This window comes from Sarcophilus harrisii, chromosome 4, assembly GCF_902635505.1.
Source record: "Sarcophilus harrisii chromosome 4, mSarHar1.11, whole genome shotgun sequence".
Classification (NCBI taxonomy): Eukaryota; Metazoa; Chordata; class Mammalia; order Dasyuromorphia; family Dasyuridae; genus Sarcophilus; species Sarcophilus harrisii.
Window position 1 is genome coordinate 413741913 of NC_045429.1, and position 26348 is coordinate 413768260.

The 26348-nt window shown below is 38.8% G+C and overlaps 1 protein-coding gene across 16 annotated transcripts in view; it reads right to left on the minus strand.

Annotated features, from left to right (window-relative positions):
• ADORA3 (adenosine A3 receptor) overlaps nt 1–26348 on the minus strand; it is a 68299-nt gene continuing 41951 nt past the window's right edge. For 4 of the 16 annotated variants that reach the window (XM_031967280.1, XM_031967282.1, XM_031967284.1 and 1 more), the window contains 6 exons: nt 9178–9296; nt 6937–7263; nt 3914–3980; nt 2999–3132; nt 2444–2508; nt 404–694 (listed from right to left, as the gene is read on the minus strand). In XM_031967280.1, coding sequence (XP_031823140.1) covers nt 611–694; nt 2444–2508; nt 2999–3132; nt 3914–3980; nt 6937–7263; nt 9178–9217 — 717 coding nt within the window. In that variant the 5' untranslated portion in view covers nt 9218–9296 and the 3' untranslated portion in view covers nt 404–610. Of the gene's footprint in view, nt 153–202; nt 695–2443; nt 2509–2998; nt 3133–3913; nt 3981–6936; nt 7264–9177; nt 9297–14325; nt 15376–17359; nt 18633–26348 lie in introns of those variants that run through there. The other 12 variants (XM_031967287.1, XM_031967288.1, XM_031967289.1 and 9 more) reach the window with 9 other exon arrangements.

The following is a 26348-nucleotide window of genomic DNA, read 5'->3' on the forward strand; positions in this document are numbered from 1 at the left end:
AGTTCCTGAGACCTGGGCCAGTTACTATATGATTCTGCTATGGCATTATTTTATTTCTGATTTTTGTTTGAGAAATCTTCTATCACACCTGTTTCCATGAGTCTTTTCCTGCATCATCGATTGGCCCAAAGAGGACTTCATGGAGTCATCTACTTTGTTGGGGAAAGAAAGAGATGGTTGAGTTGATATAGATTACTAGGAAGAAAGAGCTACAAACTTTTTGCACATATCTTTTAAGGGTAATGAATTTGCCAAGCTATATTCTCAGGACTTCAGTCAGAGGCTACTTTTTTCCAGCTTCATCCATTCAAGAAAAAGCTTGCTCATTCTGAATTGTTCTGGTTTAGGCACTGAATTGCTACATAGATAGATGCATCATTAGGTTTTGAAGAGAAAACATTCAACTGAGTTCATTCAGAAAATTTCCAGGGTTTTAATAGCCAGAGTTTGGGGAAACAAGTCATGGCTATTAAGCACTACTCCATATATCACTCAACTAATGCCCATTCATACTCCCCAGATTGGAAACTGCATGACAGCAAAGACTCTGTCTGATCTAAACTTTGTATTTCCCTTAGCATCTAGCCCACAATTCTTCTGCACATGGTGACTATTTAATTAATCTTTGTTGAATGTTTAAAATGAGATCCGGGACAAAGGATGTCAGGATTCTGTGAGAACACCTGTAGCAAGTCTAGAAGTAAAATAGAGAATGCTAGAATGCTATCTTTTTACAGTTGATTAATCAGACTCACATAGATTATTCAAGGTCCCACTGAGATTAATGATTAATGATGGAGCTTGAGAGAACTCAGAGCTCCTCTCCTAGCCACTGAAAATCCTTTTGAGTTTTCTGCTAAATCAAAGTTTCTTAAACTGTGAGTCATGACCTTATATGGGGTCACATAACAATGTGGGAGTTGCACATACCTATATGCCTGGGATGCCATAAAAATTTCTCTGGCGAAAAGGGGTTAGGAATAGAAAAAGTTTAAGAAGGCCTGTGGCTAAATCATCCTGATGCCCTTGGACAATCACTAGAAATTCTGTTTATAAGAACTGAGAAAGGTCAACTCTTCCATCCCCAGCTCTGCCCAATAAAGGACGAAAAGGGAAGCCCAGAGCCTTTTCCTTTGCCTGCTAAGAACTCATTTGACCAACAGCTTTGGGAAGTAACTGAAGACCCAAAGTATAGCATAAAGTAAAATCATAAATTGAGACATGCTTAGGGCTTACCTACTAGAGAGTAACATAGTGGACAGAATATTGACAAGCCAGCCCCAAATCCTGCCTCCAAATTTTCTGCTTCTGTGACAAGGGGCAATCACCCGACCTCTCCCAGGCTCCATATAAAAGAGGAGTAATAATAACCCCCAAAAGTCATAAAAAGCACTTTGCAGATCTTGATGCATTTTAAAAGTATCAGTTCTTTTCAGCTACAAGTAAAACCTTTGAAGATTTTTTCTTTTTCAATATCTGGGGGATTTATCATGTTAAGTTGCCATCACTTCTAATTCTATAGAGGGGGTCTCAATCTAACTAGTCTCTGTATATCCGCAGCTTTTACAGACCAGCCTTCAACAAGTAGTGTGGGTCATATGCAAATTCAGCCCTCCTAACCCTGAGTCACCTAAGCTTTTTTTTTTTTTTTTTTTTTTTTTTTTTTTTAGTTCATCAAATTAGCTAGCACAAAGGATTTAGCAGGCCATCAGCACCCAGTGACTTGTACACTGCAGCTGTGTAACTGGATGGTAGTAGGGTTAGATCAATGAGCAATTATCCTTGAAGTTGAAAGTAATTAATTCTAAAATTACATTTGTGTGGGCTGCATAAATACAGATTTCTGATTATGTGGTTCATTACTAGAAAAACATGAATGCCTTCTCTCTAGAGCCTCTTCATCCAGGCCAGGCTATTTCTGGGTTATTGGGATTAGTCAGCCTCCAGCTCACAGTTCCATCTAAAGTTATTCCTCTCCTCTGTAAATACTACAAGTATTAGAAAAAGCATTGCACAGCTAATCTACAAGAGCCGCTAAACATTCCCTCCAAGCTTTTCTTGCTCAAGAGGATTTTTATGTGAGGGATGATAAAATAACGGGACTACCAGATAGGGCTTCCTGGTTCCCCCAAGAATCCTCACCTACATGCTCCCTCTGTGTCTCCGTATGTAAAAATAAGATAAATTACTTTTAGGACTTTCTGACACTGAAGTGCCAAGAATTTTTTGCTAACTGAAGACCCAGAAATAGTTCTGGGGCACATCGCAACTTAAATAAGTGGAAGCAGAAGCAAACCTTCCAGCTGGAGTGCCCCAGAGGCCCCGTTGCGGTCAGAGCCTTAATACCTGTTCTCTGCTGAGGAACAGAGAAACTTCTCAAGCCCATGCAAAGAGGCCCTGCCAGGCTGGGGCCGGGAATAGAACAGCAACTCTGGCAGCTTACCAAGGGCGTGGGTATCATAGGAGACGGTCCAAGGCTGTGATCTCCGAGTCTAATCAGGACTTTACCTATGGAAGGACACAGGGAATCTTAGAACATAGGAACTCTGGATGCCAAAGCCCAGAGTTACTTCCTCATCCACCTGCTCACAAGTTCAGACTGGAGGCATAAAAGGACCCTGAAAATCTTCACCCTGCAATATTACCAGGAATAAATCACCCCACTGGATGGGCTGGGACTTCTTTAAAGGGAACCACCAACTCTGTCTAGACAAGGGTAGAAACTCCTCCCTTAGCTCTTGTATTGAGACGGCCTTTGGTGTCTGTTGTGAAGATAAAATGAATATATGTAAAAGAGAGCACTTTGCAAACTTTAGTCTGCTATTATTATTGTCCCATGGAGTCAGCCAAAATACCCAGGACCTGCCATTGTCCTTGGCTCACAGGCTGATCAGGTCTCTTTCACCTGTTGGGGGCCAAATCTTTGTTGTGGTAGCCATTTGGCAGAGTACTTTTAGAGCTTCTCCGCCTTTTCCCTGCCCCTGCCCCTACTACTTACCCCGATTATATTTTTTAATTCTTTTCCTCCTGAGTAAAATAATCGCAGTGGTGATGATTCCCATCCCCATGATCAGGATGCAGATGGACAAGACAGATAGCCTCAAAGGGAGTACAGGCTGGTAACATGTTCTTCTAAAGAAAAAAAATGTGCTTACTTACCTCATTCAAAAGTTCATGGCAACACACTCATATGTTTATTCTTTGCTTCCTCTTTTCATGACATCTCCATCTTCACTTCCACCCCTCATCCTAAACCCCACCATGCCCAAGCCAAGTCTGCTCTGAGTGCTTACTGTAAATCACAAGGCCTTCGGGAAAAAAAGAAATCACCTGATTTATCAGTTATACACATGAGTACAATACTAGGGGCTGAGAAGATGAGAAAAGAAAACTCAGTAGCCATCCTTGAGGAGTTTACAATCTAGGCAAGTTAAGACTCCCTAGAATGTCTTGGGAAATACACTGATCTGATATCAAATGATGAGTTCAGATCCCAATTCTACTTCTACGGTACAACTATGGACAAGTAATTTTTTAATAAGGGAACCAGCAGAGAACAGGAAATAGGACCATAGGGGCAAGAATTCTTAACCATTTTTCTGAGTCACAGATCCTACTCCCCAATCCTACCACTTTTGGCATTCTGATGCAATTCAGACCTTTTCTCAAAATAATATTTCTAAATATATGAAATAAAATACATCATATTACAAATAAGGAAATCAATTCTATCTCAACAAAGAGATTAAGTTTTCCCATCCAAATTCACAGACCCTTTAAATCTATCCAGGGACCCTTTAGAGATTCTCTGAATTAAACAATGTGTAAGTTCTCTTCTTAACTTCTAAACCTATGACCTCAAGTTTGAATTAAATCTTTCCATGCCTTCTTTTACCTTAAGCTCTTGACGCACCTGCTGTGATTTCCACTATAGCCGAAAGGGCCATCCTTGCAAGTTCTGTTCTGTTTCCTTTGTAGGTCTGCATCAAAAAATATTTAACGTTAGTGTGTGCTACTTTCCTCCAAGGCCTCCCTTTGCCTTGTTTACAACAAACTAGTGTCCTGGGTGCACTGGCACTGGACTTAGTGCTATGGAGAAGGAGAATGAATCAGAAGCCCTGGGAGCCAAATGCTGTCCTCCAGGGGTCTTCCTTAAGCCCACCATGAAGGAGCAGGCAGCACAGCTCATGGGAACAAAGAAGAGAGGGAAGGACCAATTTATGAAGTGTCTACTAGGTTCCCGGCACTGTGCTTCCATGCTTGCTTAGTACTAGCTATAATAAGGTGCAGGCTATCAGCACCCATCTGTGTGGTGAAGGTTAGATGCCATCAGACCGGGTCATGTGTGAGAGCAAGTTTCATACTTGAATGGAAATGATCAGAAGGCAGTGACAGCTGAAGAGAGTAGTCCTCCTAATCACAAGTTAGGGACTTTGAAATAGGAGAAGCACAAACACAGAGCTTCCTAGAGCTGTTGTCCCTGGAAATGTACTCCTCCCCAGGCTGAAATAAGACTTGCCAAAAGAAACACTGGGTCACTTTTGATGAGTTTTGCCTTGTTTCGGTTTAGCGTCTTCACCAACTTTCTGACTTTAACTCTGCTCCCTAACTTGGCTCCCCTACTGGGAATTTGCTAAGTAACCAAAGTGAAAGTCAGTTGCTTATTTCTACTTCCCAGCTAAACCATTACATAGGTTTTCTCACACAATCAGCATAAATCGGGTGTTTTGTTTTTTCAGAGCCCAATCATCAGCCCAAAGGTGGACCTGCCAATGAGGCTCCAAGTGTTCAGGGCCAACCTTGGAAGAACAGCTTTCAATTAGCAACCTAAAAGCTCTTTCTGATCATCAATCTCCCAATATACCCAACTCCAAAATACTTAATGCTTAGCTATTGCCATCCCAAATCCACCACACATATGTATATATGTGCACATACATATATACATATCTATAAATATTGTTTGGTTTAGTCACCTATGACTTTTCATGACCCCATGGGCAGTAATAGGTCAGGCTCTTCTACCCTCCATAATCTTTCAAAGTCTGTCCAAGTTCATGTTTCTTGTTTCCATGACACTATCCATCTCATCTTCTGCTATCACCTTCTCAGTCTGCCTTCAATCTTGCCCAACATCAGGGTCTTTTCCAGTGTTCCATCTTCTCATTATGTGGCTAAAGTATTTAAGTTTCAGCATCTGACCTTCCAGTGAATCGCCTGAATTAAATTTCTTTAAGGTTAACCAAATTGATGATCTTGCTGTCCAAGGGACGAGTCTTCTGCAGCAACACAACTCAGAAGTGTTGATTATACAGAGCTCAGCTTTCCTTAATAGTTCCATGGAACAAAGGTGGGAAAAAAATTTCAACCATTCTGGATGGGTCCACTACAAATTTAGGACTTTCACTGCTGCCTTGCTTGCCAGGCAACTATTATCCCACTCTCCACAACTCCTCTTCCAAATCCCTTCTCAATACCTTTATGGGTCCTCCTCCCCCTACTTTAAGCTGAGAATCAGGTCACATATTTTACAGCTATAACTGAGGCCATTTGCCCATGAACTCCCTAGCCTCTTCACTTATCATCACTCAAGTGTCTTCTGTCATTTTTTCCTCCTCTACATGTTTCACAAGATCAAGCAGTCTTACTCTCTAACAAGACTAATCCCTCTACTTGTTCCATTCTGTTTTCTCTGACAAATGGCCCCCTCTATCATGTTCACTCATTTTCTCTCTCCTTGCCTACTCTCTTGTTCTTTTCCATGCTGCCCGAGTCCTCCTCCAACCTGAAATCCTTTCATCCCTCTGCCTTCTTTATTCTGCCAATTGTAGTTCAAAAATCCTTCACTTTTTCTCCTTGCACTCTCTTCTTAAATCTTTATAATTTGGTTTACAGTATTATCATTCTACTGAAACTGTTCTAAGTTACCATTGATACCACATTCAATGACCTTCTCTCGTCTCATTCTCCTTGACTTTTCCACAGCCTCTGATGTTGTTGAACATCTCTTCCTCCTCTCTAGGCTTCAGAACATCACTGTCTAATTTTCTTCCCAGGTATTGATCATTCCTTCACTCACCTTTGCTGAATTCTCCTACAGATTTACTTCTAACTATAAGTGTCCTTCAGAATTCTGTCTTGGGTCCTTTTCTCTTTTGCTCCTATACTACTTCACTTAATGATCTCATCAGCTTCTGTGGATTTAATTTCTATGCTGATTATTTTCAAATCTACATTTCATACTTCAGTCTCCTCCAATCTTGTATCTCCAATTATCTTTCAGATATAAGGAACTGAATGTTCAGTAGATATCAAACTCAATATATCCAAAACAGAATGCTGGTGGCATTCAAAATCTTCAGAACTCAGTCCCCTCCTACCTTCCAGTCTTCTTATGCCTTATATCCCATCAAGTGCTTCCTAATCCAGGGACACCGGCCTCCTTTCTATTAATCAAACAAGTCACTCCATTTCTTGACTCTGGGCAATTTCCATTCCATTGCCATTCCCCATAGCTGGAATGTTCAATCTCCTCTAATCTGACTTTGGACCTCTCTGGCTTCCTTCAAGCCCCATCTAAAATTCCACCTTCTACAGGAGGCTTTCCCCAACCCCTCCTATCTCCAACATTTTCCCTCTTTTCATTATTATTTATCTGTACATAACTTGCTTTGTATATATTTGTTTACATGTCTCCCTCTTTAGATTATAAACTCTTGAGGGCGGGGACTGCATATTTCTCTCTTTTTATATCCTGGGAGCATAGCAGAGTGCCTTGCACATAATAAAGCACTCAATATTTATCGAATGAATGAGATCAAGAATGCTGCTAAAGGAAAGCAATTTAGGGTGTTGGTCCAATTGTGCATTTGCCACACCAATATCTGAGCATATGGGTTTCCCCATGATGCTTCCTCTTTTTCAGCCCAAGACTACCTGCTGTGTCTTTCGCACCATCAAACACAATCAGTTCTGTATAATCCATGTAGTCACTGGCATAGTCTCTCTGTATACCACACCAGTACCACCCTGTATCTTCCTTGGTAAGGCATGTCAGAGTGATGATGAATTGCATTCCTGTGTCCTTCAGGGACACTCGGTTAGTGCTGTTAGGTGTGGAAGCAATGACATTGCAGTAGTTACGGTAATAGCCTTTGCACCAATATTTGGGATAGTTCTTGTAGTAGGGGTCATAGCTGCAGGTGACAGAAGCCTTATCCTGTACAAAGGCTTCCTTGACCTTTCCATCCATGACTATAGCATCTGTAAGGGAAAAAAAAATTCATCCTTTCAAGCATCAATAATAGGGCCTGTCCTCCCTGTGAACAAATCATTCAATACCTTTTTCCTGCCTTTAATAATTTTTTTTTATTACAGCATTCCAGCCAAGTCTATTTTCTATATAGTTTGCCAATCTGTATTTGGCCTCTTTTATCAGTTGGCTCATTCTGACTTAAGGTTAGAAATTCCTTATTTTTTTTTCCCTTTCTTGATGTATAATTCTTTTTTTTTATTTTCAAAATATATGCAAGGATAATTTTTCAACATTGGCCCTTGAAAAACTTTGTGTTCCATTTCCCCACCCCCTTATCCTGGCTCCCCCTTCCCTAGATGTGATGTAATCCAATATATGCTAAACATGTTAAAAATATAATATGTTAAACTTGATGTATAATTTCAACAGAGCACCTGGGTAGCATCAGTTTTAAGAGTTTGCCAACAAATCTCCAGATCTAACCTAAGGTCACCCAGTTTTCTCAACTCCAAGGTTCTTTTGGTCTCCCATGTAAAGAATAAGAAAAGAAAATAAACCCATAGGACAAAGTCATTGTTGTCTTATTTCCCTCTTATCTCTGCCTTTATTCTGAGTATGTGTTGGCCAAAAACCCTTTTCCAGACTTTGAACCATCATTTCCTTTTAGACAGAGAGTATATAGAAAAATTCATATTATGTCTTGAAAAGCATATACTGTCTATTGTCCCCTCACCATCCTCCTAGTTCCTAACTTCACAGACAAAAAAAGATAGTGCCTCTTTCACATACTTCCATAGAAAGGGGAAATGAAAAAGGGGGATTTTTTTCTTCCCGTCACTGCAAAAAGCTTAAAATAATATGTGCAAAGAAGCCTGTACTGTTTCCCTAGTTTGAGTTTCAATATGTAAAAAGTTTAGTGGTAGAGTAAAAAGTACTCTAGAGCAATTATCAACTAGTGATAGAGCCACAAAAAAAAAAAAAAAAAGTCTTTCTCCACCAGAGTTCAGAAGGAAAAATAATAGTGAAAAGATCAGTTTTTGAAAAGGGACATCTAGTCCAACCCCAGCATTTTTCAGATGTGAAAACTGGATTCATAGGAGTTCAGTAACTGGCACAAAGTTACAAAGTTAGCAAGTATAGTGTAACAATGTGTTTTGCATGACTCCACATGTATAATCTTTGTCAAATTGCTTGCCCTGCCCTCTCAATGAGGGGGAAGGGAAAAGGAGAAGAATTTCAAACTCAAAATTCAGAAGGGAAAAAATGTTAAAAAGTTGTTTTTAAATGTAATTGGGAAAAATATTTTTTAAAACAGATACAATAAAGTTAATGAATAGCATCTGAGATTTGAACCCAGGTCCCCTACTTCCAAAGCATCCCTCACACCTCAGTCTAGCATCACCCTGCTTAATATAGCCTGTTGGCTCTTCTCAAGCTGGTGTATGTGGGGCTCATTTTAAGTGGCACCTCACAGAAGTTCTGAAGTGGATCCCTGAAGGGTATTAATATAGAGGGGACTTTGAACCATAAGAGAACTTTAAAATGAACATGTTCACTTTAAAATGGGGTTCAGATAGGTTGTGTAGACCATCGCACACACAACTGAACAGCGTCACTGCCAAGATTAAAAATCACGTTTCCAAACTCCAGATCCAGTGCTGCTTCCATTTCTGAGAAGCATGTTTTATTTTTTGTGCATGTGAATGCTAACATCAGATGCCAGGAGCCCACAGAGCAGAAAAAGAGAGTACTCCCTACTCTCATTTTGAGTAATGGTTTCAAATTCCTTCTCCTATTTAACCTCATCAGAGATAGGAATAAGGAGTAATAAGGACCCTCCCATTTATAGTCTGCGGACAGAATGTGCACCCTGAGCCCATCATCAGTCACAGTGCTAGACATGCTCCTTTCCTGCCTCTTACCTGATAAAAGAGCACTCAGGAGCATCAGGAAGAGCTGCATCACTCAAGAAGCAACCCCCTGAAAGGAAAGATGAAAGAGCAATCTCCAGGGACTCCCAGGCCTCTGCAGACGGCTGGATCTGTTCAAGGGAACACAGACATGTGAGCTGGAGCCCTATCTCTTTCCTCCTCGAAACAAACTTTGGAAGGCACTATCTCACTGAGAAAGTGCCTTGAACAATTTGCACATGGCAGTGCTGCTCAGTGTGCTGCTGCCACTGCCACTGTCCTCATTCAAATCTTCTCACATCTCTCAATTGTAACTATGGCCTCCCAATTGCCCTCTAGATCTCCAGCCTAAATGCACAATTAGGCTACCTGTGACACCTCGGCCAGTGTCATAACTTGAATCCAAACTTCCTCATTTGCACAGTAAAAACAAAAACAAAAACTCCATGTTTCTTGCCACCTCTAAATCCAATGAAAACTCCTTTAAATCCTTAGAAAATTCTTTTGTCACCTTCTCTCTGCATATGACTAATTCTTTGAAGTAGAAAACAGCAATTATCATCATGTCAATCTTCTAGAAATGTTAGAATGTCAAGAATTTTTTTTTGTTTGCATTATCAAACCAAGCAAAGGATTTTATTGGAAGAAATATAGCAGAAACACACATTTGAAGTTCTTCTGAATACTTCAAATTTTCTCATCTTTATGTTCTTGCAATTATTTGTATTGCCATAATGTCTTTCTCACTTCTTTTATCTATCTATAATTTTCAGATTCTAACCATGAATCTTTATTCAATCTTTCAACAAATTGAACATTAAGTTAAGAACACATTCTCTCGATATATAAATCTTACCTTTTTCTGTTCTGAAGGCAGACCCATCCATCCACCCTCAGTGTGGGGCATAATGGACATAAAACACTCCATCTTCTCATTTTAGGAACTTTCCCTGTCTCCCATACCTAAAATACTTATCTCTTTATCTCCCAGCTAAAGTTCCACCTTGTATAGGAGCCTTTTCCCAATTTCCCTTGCCATCTCTCTGATAATTAGCCCCAATTTTCTATTTTCTTTGGATATAGTTCCTGAATGTTTTCTCTTCTTTTAGACTGTTACCTTCATGAGGACAAGGCCTAAATTTATTTTTTGTTTCACGAGGATCTTTTTTTTTGGGGGGGGGGTTGGGGTTTCATTTTTGGTTTTGTTTTGCTTTTCTTTATATCTTCAGCACTTAGCATAGTGCTTGGTATTTAGTAGAAACCTAATAAATGCATTTTGATTGGTTCCCTAGGAGATTAATATAGTAATACAGGTTTTGAGCTTGCAGGTACTCTAAGAGGCCATAGAGTTGAGCCTCTTCTTTTGATAGAGAAGGAAACAGATTCTGGCATATAAAGGTGACTTGCCCAAGTCTTCCTGACACCTAGTCTGGTGCTACAGCACCACAACTTCTCCTTTGGAGATGATACCTAAGCTAAACCTGATAGATCATAGATTTAGAAGAGTAGCAAAGATTGCATTCAAGGGGTGGGAAGACAGCCTGTGTGATGACAAAGTCATGGCCTCTCAATTGCCTCCTGTCACTTTTACCTATATTTTCTCACACCCATTCCCATCACCTCTTCTGGTTTTGAAGGGAAACTGGGAGAGCACTTGAGAAACATGAAGTTTCTTCTCTAAAGTGTTCTGGAGCAAAAGGCAAGATTTGATAGAGGGACTTTTGTAAGTCATTGGGAGGTCTTCCCCATTCCCATCACCTCTTGCCTAGACTGTTATGACAACTTTTTAATTGGTTTCCCTGCCTGAAGTATCTTCTTCTCTGATCAATCTTCCATACAGCTACCAAACCTTTTTTATAGTTGTTGAAAGTTTTGGTTTCTTCCTTTAAAACTACTTATCTTTTTAAAATGGTATTTTTGTAAACACAAGATAGTTTTCAACAATCACCTCTGCAAAATTTTGTGTTCCAAACTTTCTTCCTTCCCTCTACCCAGATAGCAAGCAATCTGATATAGATTAAACACGTGCAATACTCTTAAATATATTTCCATATTCATCATGCTGTGCAAGAAAAATCAGATCAAAAGAGAAAAAAACACAAGAAAAAAAGAGCAAACAACAACAAAAGGTGAAAATACTATACTCTGACCCTTATTCAAGTCTTCATAGTTCTCTCTCTGGAGGTGATTGAATGGCACTTTCTATTGGAATTGTCTTGAATCACCTCATGTGAAAACAATCCAAGTTCATCACAGTTGATCATCACATAATCTTGTTACTGTGTACAAGGTTCTTTTGGTTCTATTCACTTCACTTAGCATCAGTTCATGTGAGAGTCTTTCCAGGCTTTTCTGAAATCAGTCTGCTTATCATTTCTTATAAAACAATAATATTCCATTATGACCACATACCATAACTTATTCAGTCATTCCCCAATTGAGGGGTATCCCCTCAATTTCCAGTCCCTTGCCACTACAAAAAAAGTGTGCTACAAACATTTTTCCACATGGAGGTCTTTTTCCCCCTTTTATAATCTCTTTGGGATACAGATCCAGTAGAGAGATTGCTGGATCAATTTACAACTCCACCAACAATGCATTAGTTAGAAATTAGTTTTCTCACATGTCCTGCATTTATCATTATCTTTTCCTGTCATCTTAGTCAATCTGAGAGGTATGTAGTGGTACCTCAGATTTATCTTAATTTGCTTTTCTCTAATCAACAGTGATTTAGGACATTTAGGACAGAAATGGTTTTAATTTCTTCATCTAAAAATTGTCTATTCAAATCCTTTGATCATTTATCAATTGGGGAATGGTTTCCAACTAACCGTGTTTTTTTTTTAAGAGACAGATTGTACCATATCATGCCACTGGTCAAAAAAATTTTTTCAGTAGTTTCCTATTGCCTCTAGGCTCCCATTCAATTCACTGGCATGTCATCTTTAGCAGGTCATCTTTAAGAAGGACAAACTACAACAACAATATTGCTTCTAGGATAAGATACAGGCTCCTTAAACCAAATGAGAATATCTGTAGAGCCTTCAATTATGGCATTTAAGTGCTCTTTTTTTTTTCTTTTCCCTTTCTTCATATCTCCATAAGTCTGACATTTAAAGCCTCCCACAAATAAAGCTTCCTCTAACTTTGTAGACTTATTTCACATTACTCCCCACTTCATGCAGTCTATCTTCCAGCTAAACTGTCTCCCAAACTGGACATTTCATCTTCTAACTCCATGACTTCGTTACACAGGCTGTCTTCCCATCCCTTGAATGCAATCTTTGCTACTCTTCTAAATCTATGGTCGTTCAGGGTTTAGCTTAGGTATCATCTCCAAAGGGAAAGCTTTTTTTCAATCATCTTTATCCTCCCTCTTCAATTATCTTGTTAATCTGTCAACAAGCATTATGTACTGAGAACTATGCCAAGTACTGGGAATAAAAAGACAAAAAAAATTAGTTCCTGTCCTCAAGAAACTTATAGTCTTTTGGAATAGACAATACAAAAAAAGAAATTGAAAAATAAGGAAGATAGGAGCAAACAAAAAAAATTGAAAAATTAGGAAGATAGTTGAAAAATGAGGAAGAAAGGAGTGGCTAGCTCAGGGGCATGATAAGTTCAAGTAAGTATTGATGAATTGAACATGAAAAAACAGCTAGCCTTGGTGCCCTTCTCAAATTAACATTTGGAGAAAATTCAGTACCAACTCAGAAAAACATCCAATCAGAGAGAAGGAAAATTAGCAAGGGATGGTGTGAATTGAAGGATCTTATTTACATATTATGTAGAAGTAAAGTTCCTTAAAGTCAGGAATTGGTTTTTGTTTTCTGTTTTTGAATGCTTAATGCCTAGGGCATTATACTTTGGGACTTTAGTATGTACCCATGTGAAAAATCTGCCCTCAATTTCATTGTTTTAAAACAGGCATTATTTGCCTGTTTTATGTAAGAATTAAAATGAATTTTAATGGTTAAATATTAATGAGCAAGATCTGTTATCAGGTTTCTGTGCTTTTAAATTAGAATGTAATTTTTTTTTCTCTTTGTATCATTTTCACACTTTAATTGGTTTCTAAAAAAACAGTCTTCTTTCTATTATTTAATCAAAAGCTCTTTGGCCTCTTGTTTCAATAAAGTAATTTTAACAAGAAAGTAAAAATCTATGCATGGTACAGAGGGAAGCACCAACTGTGTCCAAATCTTACCCATGATAATTATGTATCAGGCAAGTCCTTAACCTTTCCGGGCTTTATTTTCTTCTTCAGGAGTTTAACAGGCCAATGGGATCACAGGACTTTAAAGGGATCTTAGGATTTTAAGACTAGAAGTAACTTACCTGAATTCTTACAGGAACTAAGTGGTAAAGCCAGGATTCAACCTCAGGTTTTTTGATTTCAAAATCCAGGGCTTTCCATTATAGCACAAAACCTTAAGCTGACAACTTTGTGACAACCTACCTACTATCTTAATACATTTCCCTTTCCCCCTCAGGATTGTTGTGGTTGCCTAGTCATTTCAGTCATATCCAGTTCTTTTCAACCATATTTGAGGTTTTCTTGGCAAACATACTGGAGTGATTTGACATTTCTTCTCCACTTCATTTTATAGATGAGGAAACTGAGGAAATGGGGTTAAATGATTTGCCCACAGACACATAGATAATTAGATTGATTTTTTTTAAATTCAAAAATTAATACTCCATGAGATGAAAAATGAAAATATACAGTAGGAGCGACACTGCAATAGAGAGATTCTATCCTATGGTTTGCAACATAGGAAAATGGCTCGTGAAATTGAAATGTACTTCTTTTAACCCAAGAATAAAGAGCCAGATATTTTGGGGAAGAGGACCAAGAAACTCCCACTCTTTTTCTTCTCTCTGCCTACCTTTGTCTCTCCTTTCTTCTTTCAGTTTCCTTGTTTTCCCTTTTCTCTTCTCTCTTCTCCTGTCCTTGCCTCTCTCCTCTTTTTCTTCCATTTCTTCCTTCCTCCTTCCTTCCCTTCCTCACTTTTTCCCTTCCTTCCTTTTCTTTCTTTTTTGGGGGGACAAAGCGATTTTAAAAGCTTTTAAAAATCTTTTAAAAGCTAATTCCATGCTAGCTGCAACTAGCTGTGCTGTTATGTCTCAGGCAACCCGTCCCCAGGCAAGTTGCTGTGCCACATGTTAAGGTATCTTTTATTTGATCATGTATATCAACAAGTTAACTCAGTAGTTCAAACCATCATTCTATTCAGTCTACTTCCCTCCCATCTTTCCCAGTAGGTATTAAGAACAGTTCTATTATTAGGAGGAGGGCAGATACAATGGTACAGAACTCAATCATTGTCCAACATGTTTACCACCTACTGAGTCTTGTAGTTCCCATTTTACAGATTAAAAAAATGGAGCAATCTCTAGTACTTATTGCTCCAACTTCCCTCATAAGCTCAGAGGAGAAAAAAGTACAGGTGGTTAAGTTTTTCACTAGCTGTCATCTGGAGTACAATCCTCTGTAGAGCAAAGACAGAAGGGGAGGTGTAAATGAGCCAAATGACCCCCTCAATCTCCAATAAAGGAAATGATGAGAACAAGGGAATGGACAATTGTGATTTCCAGGATTTCTATTCTGAAGTCTGCTCAGTGCTCGAGGAGTCAGATGGTATATGTAGGATGTAGGATTTGAGGATCAAAAGGTAGGTTTCCTTGAATTTTTTTATTTTGCAAGCATATACAATGGGATTCATCATGGAGTTGGCATGAGACAGCAGGATGCCCAAGCAGAGCAAATTTTCGTCTATGATAACCTTAGGAAAGAAATAAGAAACACAGTTCATGATGGACAGAGGCAGCCATGAAAAGGCAAACAAGAGGAGGATGAGAAGCAGGGACTTGGCTGTCTTGGATTCCCTCCCATAGAATGCACCAGTCTCTCTCGAGCCAGAGAAGTTCTGTCTAAGCTTGTTCCGGATGACATAGAAAATGTCGACATAGATGGCACACATGATGACCAGCGGGATGAGAATCCAGGTGAAAAAGCTGAAATAGACCATGTAGTCCATCCTCATAACTGAGCGGAAGCGGCATGCAAGGGAGCTGGCATTCCCAGAGCTCCCTGGGCTCAGTCTCTCATTCCAGCCAAACATGGGGACCAGCCCGACCAGGACAGACACCAGCCAACAGAATCCCAGGGCTATCCATATTCTTCTTTGAGTGACCACTCTTTTATATCTGTTGGGAGGGGAAAGAACTGATGGTTTTAAGGCAGAAAATTCAAAGAGGATATAGAAAGCAGAAAAGATAAAGGGGGAGGGAGGAGACTGAATATTCTATCCTCAGAACTTCCTCAAGAACAGGTTGATATTCCATGCTTAAACAATATAGATATGCTATAGTCTAGACGATGCTCAAGAACAGGTTGATAAGTCTGTTGTTTCCATGCTTGAACAGCATTGATATAAGAGCAGGAGGAACAGAGCAGGTTGGAACAAAAATTTCCAAATCTTCTTTGAAGATATTTCCTTAAGGCAACAGTCACATTTTGGATGGATAGAGAACTAGCCCAATGGCTTCACAAGAACATTTGCAGGGTAGGTGTTGCAAAAAGAATACTGGCTCTCTAGCCAGAAGGCCTGGACTTGAGATCTGCCTCTGACAGTTCATGACATGTTTAACTTTAGGAAAACTACCATCCTCATCTGTAATAGGAGGAGGTTGGACTTAATCTTTAAGTCTTATAGCTCCATTCCAAGAAATTTCCAAAATTCATCAAGATTTTTTTTCTAAAAACTCTTCTGTCTGCTGTATTTGGTGAAAGGATTGAGTTTCTAGTCAGGGGAGAAGAACTGACAGGAACAATGCAATAGTTATTTTGACAGTGGGGGGCTTTCCACTCCCACTTCTCATCTTCGTAAGAAAGAGGGATGTAGAAAACAGGACTGTGTCTTTTGGGAAATTAGTCAAACATGTTGTGGAACACAAATGCAGTGGAATATTACTGTGCATGAGAAAAGATAAATCTGGTGGGGAATTTGGAAAATGTCAAAAAACAGAGTAACTGATGCCAAGTAAAGCAAACAAAACCAAGAAAACACCAACATAAATAATGACTGCAACAATGTAAATGGAAATACCAATAAAAGGCAACCAACTAGTATATAACAACCAAGCTTGGTCCCAGGAAGTAGATAAGAAAATATATAAGAAAATATATTATTCTCATTTGCCAAATGGGGAACAACTCTGAGTGTCATATTATGCAAGACACAATCTACATCTTATCTGGTTATTTCTAGGTAAAACTTGCTGGGAGGAGCAAGGAGGACATTCAGAAATTATTGTAATATAAAAATAAATCAATTATGCTTCAAAAACAAACCAAGAGATGGAGCCCAACCGATCTCTTGAGGAAGTTGGATTTTTCCTCTTGGATTTTTCTACTGTTGTTCTTACAACTTAAGATCTAAAACACTTGACAGAAGGAAAGAGTCTGGTTTAAGGGACACATTTTCAAAGCACTTTTTGTGAGACCACTTAGCCAGCTGGGGAATGAAAGGGAGGAAAGTTGAATTTTTATGGCAGGAGACCAATTAGCATCATATTCTATCTCCTTACCTTTTGTTCCTTTAATATTGGCCTGAGCAAATAATGCAATCACTTAAAAATTCTAGAACATTTCATATGAATCTGACACTTTTGAGTAGAAGATACACTGAATGGGGAGCCAATCAATCTGTGAAAACAGAGCTGAGACAAAAGAACGCCACTCTGCCCTTAAAGTAGGTATAGGGAATAACAGTATGAACAGACAGACAACAAAGTGCAGGACTGAGAATGGGGATAGGGGACAGGGAGAAGTTTTAAAACTTCATTTATGCTTAGACAACAAAACTAGACATTTGGGAAAAGTTCTAGTTCTCCCTCCCCTCACCTTCAATGTCACTTGGAAGCTCTTTAGATTTAGAGCCATCTGGTCCCATCCCTCTCATTTTATAAAGCAACTGTGACTTACAAAGTTTAAGTGACTTGACCAAAGTTACAGGCTCTAAAGTCACCACATTTTTACACATTACATGCTCTGACTACTGTACCACATTTTCTATATAGTCCCAGAGTGGGACTTTGCAAGATGCCATCCTCATGCCCCATAGCAACCTCACTCTCCCAAATCCCCATTCTCTTGCCCAACTCCACAACACAGGCAGGTGAATAGTACCTGATCGTGAGCTTGACTCTCAGGTAGCGGTCCACAGCAATGGCCAGCAAGGACATGATGGAGGCATGGGTAAAGACCAACAGCAGACAGGTCATAAAAAGGCAGCTATAGAAGTGAATGATGATGCCCAAGCTAATCACAATGGAAAGAGGCATGACCAGCACACCCACCGCAATGTCAGCCAAGGCCAGAGACACAATGAAATAGAAAGTGGTATTCTGCAGGCTTGGGTTCAACTTGATCACCCAGATGACAAGCACGTTGCCTACAATGGCACAAAGTCCAATGACAATCTCTACAATGATATATACTATACTCCCAGATGTCAGAGTAATCATGTCATTTCCAAGCATTTTTTCCATTTGGGAGATGAATAAGGAACCACTTGGAAGTGCTGAAACAGTCACTAAGATATCGATTCTGTTAAAAGACTTCTCCAGAAATCCAAGGTCAGCAATTGTCAAGATTCATAATTCACCCATTTCTTTTCCTTGCCGGTGGAGAAAACTCTTGGAGACACCCTGATCTTTACAGAGTATCCACTGAAGAGCAAAGCCATATATCCCTCTCTAGGGTATCCTGGAAGTCTTGACAGAAGGTTCTTTGTGGACTGTGGTCTTCAGAGCGTGACTCTACAAAGCTATTGCTGTTTATTAACCAAACTGACAGTCTCGAGCTCTTTGTTTACTAAAACCCTTAGACTTTTCTCCAAGCTCCATCAAGATAAGCTCCACTCTTTGGTGGCATTTCAGGAAGTGAGATAATCAAGAGGAAGTATTAGGCCAAGAAGGATCTCAATCTGAAGACCAAAGGGGAGGAGAGAAGATTTTGGGAAAGGAAAAAAGCTGAGGTTGATGTAGAGATTGTTGTGTATTTAAAAACCCCATCAGGGATTTAAGGGAAGAGCATGAGTCTAGATTTGAGGAAGAAGAGGCAAACATGTGATTATCAAATAGAATTCCTGGCTTTTTGCTGACTTTGCGAGAGAATTTCTGGTCAATAAACATGGTCAAAATGCCTACTGTGTTCAGAGTCCTGTTCCAGGATGCTGGGAAAAATACAAGAATTGAATGAGACAGGATTCCTATCTTCAAAGAGTTTGAAATACATAACAAATGCATAAGAATACTAAAAGAGTTTATACTCTAATGAAAATTTAACAGATTAAAGAGTTCAAAAGCAAGATAGTGGAAAGGGTCCAGGTGCTCAAGGAAATCATCAACAGGTTTTTAGATGTTTCAAACTAGTTATCAACTCAACATGACAGGACTTATTTCCTATCTACTAATCCGCCCCTTTCCCTAACTTCTGTAATCAAGATATCCTGGGTCAAGAATACATCCATTTTTATAGTCACTGATATTCCCAACCTTGGAATCATCCTTAACTTCTCACTCATCCCTTACCCCACACATCCAATCAATTGCTAAATCTTATTTTTACATCCATAACATTGGTGACATTTCCCTCCTCTTCTTTACTCACACAGCCATTTCTCTATTTCAAACCTTCATCACCTCTTATAGAATGATTGCAACCATCTCCTTATTGGTCAAGTGTCTCCCTTGTCCAGTCCATTTTCCACATCTATCAAAGGACAGGTCTGAATATATCACTTTTCTGCTCAATAAATCCAATGGCTTTGTAGTATGTTTAGAATCAAATATAAACTCCTCTCTCTATTTAGCATTTAAAGCCCTTTACAATGTAGCTCCAATCTGTCTTTCCAGCCTTATTATACAATAATCCTCTTCACACAAAACTGACATTTTTTGCTTTTCCTTACATGTGACACTCCATCTCCCACCTCCATGTTTTTTTTTTAATTTGTCCCTCATTCTCATTACAATCTCATAAAATCTTCAAAACTCAGCTCAAAGTCTACCTCTTAAATGAAGTCTTTCTGGTCCCCTGCCTTCCTGCTGCCAAAATCTCTCTCTTTAAATTACCTTGTATTTAATTTGTGTCTACTTCATACACATTTATTTTATATATGCATATATATTATATATATATATATATATATATATATTGTCTCCAAAGGAGATTGTTTCAACTAGAGACTGGTTGTCTTTGTATCCCTAGGACCTAGAGCATACATACAGCAGACACAGAATATTTGTTGGTTGATTCCAGATTAAAAAACATCAACTTCACTTAGCAGACAATAGGAAGCCACTGAAAGAGTTTGGAGGAGGAGTTTACCATTGCCAGATCTAGGCATCAGGATTATGTCTGGGATAGTCATACATGAAAGATGGGGGGAAGAAAGTAGGCAAGGAGAGCCATAGGAAAACATTATTAGAGTCTGTGCAGGTGCCAATGAAAGGCTATACTATGTTTGGTGGTGGTAGTGGCTAAAGAAAGGGCATGAGCTTTGGAATCAAGTCACCCTGGCTAAAATCCCAGCTGTGTGACATAAGCCAAGTTAATGGATTTTTGAAGCCTCAATTTCAGGGTATCCTAGAGCTAATTCGAACTTCTCAAAAGTACCCATTATTAAATTTTTAATTAAAATCTTAATTTAATTATTTGACATATTTAATTTAAATTAATTAATTTTCTTAGGGTTTGGATGGGAGGAAGCTAGCTAAAGAATAAAGGGTTCAAAAACTGTAGGCCAGTGAGTTTGGTTTTGATTTGGCAAAGTTTCAGAACTCATTTAAAAGATAGACAATGTCTAGAAAACCCTTGGAAGACAGTCATCTTTAGTGGTCCGAAGAGGAAATGATGGCCTACCAAAGGAGAATGAAAAGGAGCAAGCAGACAGGTAGGATGAGTACCAAGAATGGATAGCTTCACAGAAACCAAGGGAGAATTGATGGAGTTATTAACAGTTATAAACTGCAGAAAAGGCAAGAAGGAAAAAACTTATAGGGACCTTTAAAATGGAAACAATAGTTCCAATTAAATGGTGAAGTTCAAAATCAAAATACAAAGGACTGAGAAGTGAATAAGAGTGAGTAAGTGGAGGTGACAATCCAATCACTTTCTGAGTTTGAATGGGAGTAAGCTAGCTAAAGATAGATGGTAAGGTTAAATGAAGGGGGTTTTTTGGCTAATTTTTTTTCTGGTTATACATGTACATTCTTTATACACATTTCTTTATGAATCATGCTGGAAGAGAAAAATCAGAACTAAAGGGAAAAACCAAAAGAGGAAAAAAAAAAACAGAAGGAAAAAAGTGAAAGTAATATGAGTTGATTTACATTCAGTCTCCCTGAGTGAAGGGTTTTTTTAATGTAATGGAAGAACTGGGCATATTTGAAGGCATTAAATAACATGTTTCTAGAAATGACAGTGATAATGGTTTCAAGGATACAAGTAGTGGGGCTGGTTTTAGCAAGAATAGTCACCTCTTCCTCTGAGATTGGAGCAAAGGAGAAAAGAATGGGGATGATGTGGGAAAGGTTATTATGGGACTGCATGATGCATCAAAGGAGGAACAAAAATGAAAACTATTTTCTAAACTAAGAGGTGAGGTTCTTAATAGAGAAAGGTAGTAGTTGTAGGGGGTGGGAACAACCATCTTATGGAATTTAATAGTTAATTAGGAAAGAAAACAGAATTGTCACAGAACCATAACAATCTCAGTTGATTAAATAACTTACATTTATAATGGATTAATTTATAGCTGATTATGGCTATATGATGATAGGACAGAACTGTTGTGGTATCAAAGGGACTTTTTTAAAAATTAAAGCTTTTTATTTTTCAAAACATATGCATGGACAATTAATTTCAACACTGACCCTTGTAAAACCTTGTGTTCCAATTCCCCCTATTCCCCTACCCCACCCCCTAGATGGCACAATAAAAATCAAACGGGAAAAAAAATGAGAAAACAAATAAAATGCAAGCAAACATCATCAGAAAGAGTGAAAATGCTATGTTGTGATCCACACTCAGTTCCCACAGTCCTCTCTATAGGTGTAGATGGCTCTCTTCATCACAAGACCATTGAAATTGGCCTGAATTATCTCACTGTTGAAAAGAGCCACGTCCATCAGAATTGATCATCATATAATCTTTTTGTTGCCATGTATAATGATCTCCTGGTTCTGCTTATTTCACTTAGCATCAGTTCATGTAAGTCCCTTCAGGCCTCTTTGAAATCATGCTGCTGATTTTTTCTTTTTTCTCATATATATATATATATATATATATATATATATATATATATATATTTTTTAATAATAACTTTTTATTGACAGAACCCATCCTGGGTAATTTTTACAACATTATCCTTTGCACTCACTTCTGTTCGATTTTTCCTCCTCCCTCCACCCTCCCCAGATGGCAAGCAATCCTATACATGTTAAATATGTTAACACAATATATGTGTGCAGAACCGAACAGTTCTCTTGTTGCACAGGAAGAATTGGATTCAGGAAGTAAAAATAACCCAGGAAGAAAAACAAAAATGCAAACAGTTCACACTCATTTCCCAATGTTCCTTCTCTGGGTGTAGCTGCTTCTGTCCATCATTGATCAATTGAAACTGAGTTAGATCTTCTCTCTGTCAAAGAAATCCACTTCCATCAGAATACATCCTCATACAGAATTGTTGTTGAAGTATATAATGATCTCCTGGTTCTGCTCATTTCACTTAGCATCAATTCATATATGTCTCTCCAAACCTCTCTGTATTCATCCTAATGGTCATTTCTTACAGAACAATAATATTCCTTACATTCATATCCCATAACTTATTCAGCCATTCTCCAACTGAAGGGCATCCATTCATTTTCCAGTTTCTTGCCACTATGAAAAGGGCTGCCACAAACATTTTTGCACATGTGGGTCAAAGGGACAGTTATTGCTATAGTAACAACAGGGATCACACAAACTCAGACTATGAGAACTAAGAGAGACCTCAGTAGCCATCCATTCCAACCTATAACTCAAAGGAGTCTTCATGATGACACACTTGAGAAAAATCGATATTCAACTTCTGCTTGAAGATCTTCAGTGACAGAGAACTCACCACCCCCTGAAGCAGCATATTTCACTTTTAAACATCTTGAACTATTGGGACTTTTTTTCCTGACATCTAGTCAAAATATGTGTCTTCACAAATTCCAACCATTACTCTTGGCTCTGCACTCTAAAGCCAAACAGAAACATGTCTAATCTTTTGCAGATGACAACCTTTCCAGATTCTGAACACAGCTATTGCCTTCCTCCCTTCCCTGCCCCCATCTCTACTTTGTCTCCTCTGCTCCAGTCATACATCCTCAATTTCATCAGCCAATTCTCACATGCAAGGCTTCTAGGTCTTTCACTTTACTGGTTGTGTTCATCTGGACATTCGAGTTGATCAGTGTTCTTAAATCCTGGTATCCAGAACAGATGTGATCTGACCAGGGCAATAAGGAGGGCCCATCACTTATTTCTGGAAGCGATGATTCTTGTAATTAAGTCCACATTGTACCAGCTGTTTTGGCTGCCATATCACCATTCTGTTGAGTTTGAAGTTGCTAAAACCCTAAGATCCTCTTCTGAAAAACTATTGTCTAACCATGCTTCTTTCATGCTGAATTGGCAACATTGATTTTTTAAACCCATGCGCAAAACTCTGTTGAATTACTTTTTAAGTCTAATATTAAGTCTAATACCTGTTAAGATCTTTTTTGGATGCTGCCTTTATCACTGGTTGTATAAGCTAGCCCTCTCAGCTTTCTTCATGTCATCTGAAATTTTCATCTTTCAAGCTATTGTGCCATTTCTCTTTCCTCTTCATAGCCAAACTCCTAAAAAAATTATCCATCTACACACATTGTTTGTACTTCCTCTCCTCTCACTTTTCGCCCTCTTTTCAATCAGATTTTTGTCCTCATCACTTAACTGAATTGCTTAAAATTACCAATAATCCTTACAACCAATCAGGTTACCAGTAAAAATGATCTCTTTTCATTCCTCTCCCTCGTTGATCATCGGACACTACTAACCATTTCCTCTTCCTGGATACTTGGTCACCCAAGTGTTTTTTCTCCTACCTATACAACTGTTTTTTCTCAGTCTGTTTTGCAGGATCATCATCCATGTCCCTCACATACTCTTGTCTGGGCTCACTTCTCTCATCTCTCCAGTGCTCTCTCTGTTGATGACCTTATTGATGTTCTCTATTTCTATGAAGATGAATCCCAGATCTACATAGCCAGCCCTAGTATCTCTTCTGAACTCCACTGCATTATTATCACCAACTACAAATCTGACCCCTGGATCCAGATGACTCTGGAGGGAAAGTGAGGCAGGTTGCACCAGCCTCCCTCAGTTAAATCCAATTCACTTGTATGTCATGGCATCCCCTCCCTGATACCATGGTTTTCTTTCAGAATGAAGGATAAACAGTAACATTACCAGATATACCATAAGCATCATAAATGCAGCATTTCCCAAACAAAACTCACTCTACACCTCCCCAATCCTCCCTCTTTTCTAACTTCCTTATTTTAAGGAAGCTAAATAAGCATTTTTTTTTTTAAAATAAACTTGTGTGCAATGAAGAGACATTGTGTGCAATGATTTGTTTTGTTTTGTTTTGCTTTCTAAGATTCCCAAGTGTCCTGGTCTTTAAGACCATATTTGTAAAGAGCAAAGAAATGGAGGGTCCACAGCCCCTGCTCTCAAGCTGCAACCAGGATCTCCAGGTCAAGGCCTCTTTGGTCACTGTCCTGAGGCATTTTCTTTCTAGGATATTATATGTTGTTGCTGTCTGGTCGTGTCCAATTTTTCGGGAGGCCATTTGGCAAAAATGCCAATATAGTGTTCTAGTTCTTTCTCCAGCTTTTCCAGATGAGGAAACTGAGGCAAACAGGGTTAATTAAGTGACTTGTCCAAGATCACACAGTAAGTGTTTGAGGTCGGATTTGAACACAGGTTCTCCTAACTCCAGGCCTGATGCTCTATCTGCTGTATCACTAGATTAATTCCAATTATCAGAAGGCCAGTTATTCAGAGTCTTTAGTGTGGTTGTATTTAAACTTGATAGGAGGTAGGCAGGGCAGGAAAAAGTGTGGGGACCTTTGATGTTAAGTTATTTTCTGGGTAGACTTGGGAAAGGGACATGAGAATTATAAAATCTTGATTAGCAGTAAATTCTGTCCTGAGAAGAAAGGAGACCCTTCACAGCTACCTTAAGGTTGATTTCAGGACTCTTATGCCTTGGATCCTCTCTACCCTAAACCAAGGAGAGGCTCATAAAGGAATGTTTGATCTGTTTCCTAACCCCTCAAGAAATATGAAGAGGAAACGAGGTCAGTGTATAATTATAATAAGGTAGCTAATATTTGTATATAATATAAATATAACATAAAAGCATTAAAGTGTTTTTATATATAGTGATTCAAATCTTTTAAGAATCCTTTGAGATAGGTGCTATTTTTATTCCTACTTTATATATGAAGAAGATTGAGTTGTAGCAGAAAAGAAAAGAACTCAGAAGTGTAAGGAAATATAAGGAATTTGGCCCAACTCACAGTAGCATACCTCTTCTCCATGCTCCCCCCTCAAAAAACAAAAACAAAAACAAAAACCGTGGGGCAGGGAGAGGGAAAGAAGCAGCCAATCAGAGCTGATATAGTTAGGCTCAGATGAGATAATGGATAGAAAGAACATTGTAAACCTTAATGAATTATATATTAATACCTAGTCTGCAGTCACCAGGCTTTGGATCTGGTGATGATTTTATTCCCCCAACCTTCTACTACAATCCTGCTGAGTTCAAGGAATGTTTATAAAGCACCTTGGAAGTGTGCTAGTAAAAATAACTGGACTATAACAGGAAGAGGAATGTATACCCACACTTTAAGTTTAATCTTCCTTATTAGCACTTTCTTAAATCTAGATAATAAACAAAGAAATAAATCAAGTCCTGATTTGTACTACTGCCCATTTCTGAATACACACCTCCCCCCAAAAAAAAAATTAACAATGGATTCTTGAAGCTGGTTGGAGCTGGCTCCAGCACATCTTGATCACCGACCCTGGTCATCTCTATGAATATGATTTGCAGATCTTTTAAAAAGCTTCTCTCCTAAGCTCCAGTCTGGAATTATCAACTGCCGTTTTTGAACATCTTAGCCTGAAGATCAAATTTGCATCTCAAGGCTCGACACATCCAAGACATAGCTCATCTTGCCCCCCAAATCCTCCTATTAGTGCAAAAGATACCATCCTCCTGCCAGTCACCCAGGCTCAAAAACTGCCCCATTAAGTTTGGAAATTAAAAAGGTCGCCATAGAGCTATTCTAATCATTGGCCACAAGATGGCATCATGTTCCTACTTCCGCTCGTGCCCCAGGCCCTTTCTCCAAATCCTGATAAGCCAGAGAGAAAGTAAAAGAGATTTATGGAGTATTAAACTGAAACTCTAAAATATTAGTCAGCTAACTGGGGCTTGCTGCTGGGGATATAGATGGGAACGAGGAAGGAGAAGGGATTAGAGCTGCCCCAAAATGGGCTTTTCTCTCTGCAGTTTTGTACAAGCATTGAAAAATAAAGAGGCGATTCTTATACAAGTATTGTTTGGACCCGATGGTCTCTGAGCTTTTTTAGCCTTGTGTCCAACTCCTGGTTTCCTAACTCTCAGCCAACAATTCTGTGAATCTGTGATTTTTCACCCATAAAAGATAGTGGCTTTCAAGTTTTCCTATATTATCACGTGGCTGTCATTCCCTGATGCTCCCAGACCATTTTTTGGAATTGTATCCCAAACAACAAGAGGAACTATACCTGCCACTCCCAAATTCCACTAAGCTGGACGCTGCTTTACAAAAATTTGTTAAGTCACATGTACTCAGTTAAACATTACTCAGTTTAGCAGGAGGTCATATACAGATCTGACTTTTCCCAAGTAGTTTGTTAGTTCAAAGCTTCATGGTTTGCAACCCCAATGTGGGGGATCATGAATTTATGATTTATTATCAGTAAGTGTTTGATTTGTATACCCATTTTACATATCTATGTGGCCCAAATCACATAAAAA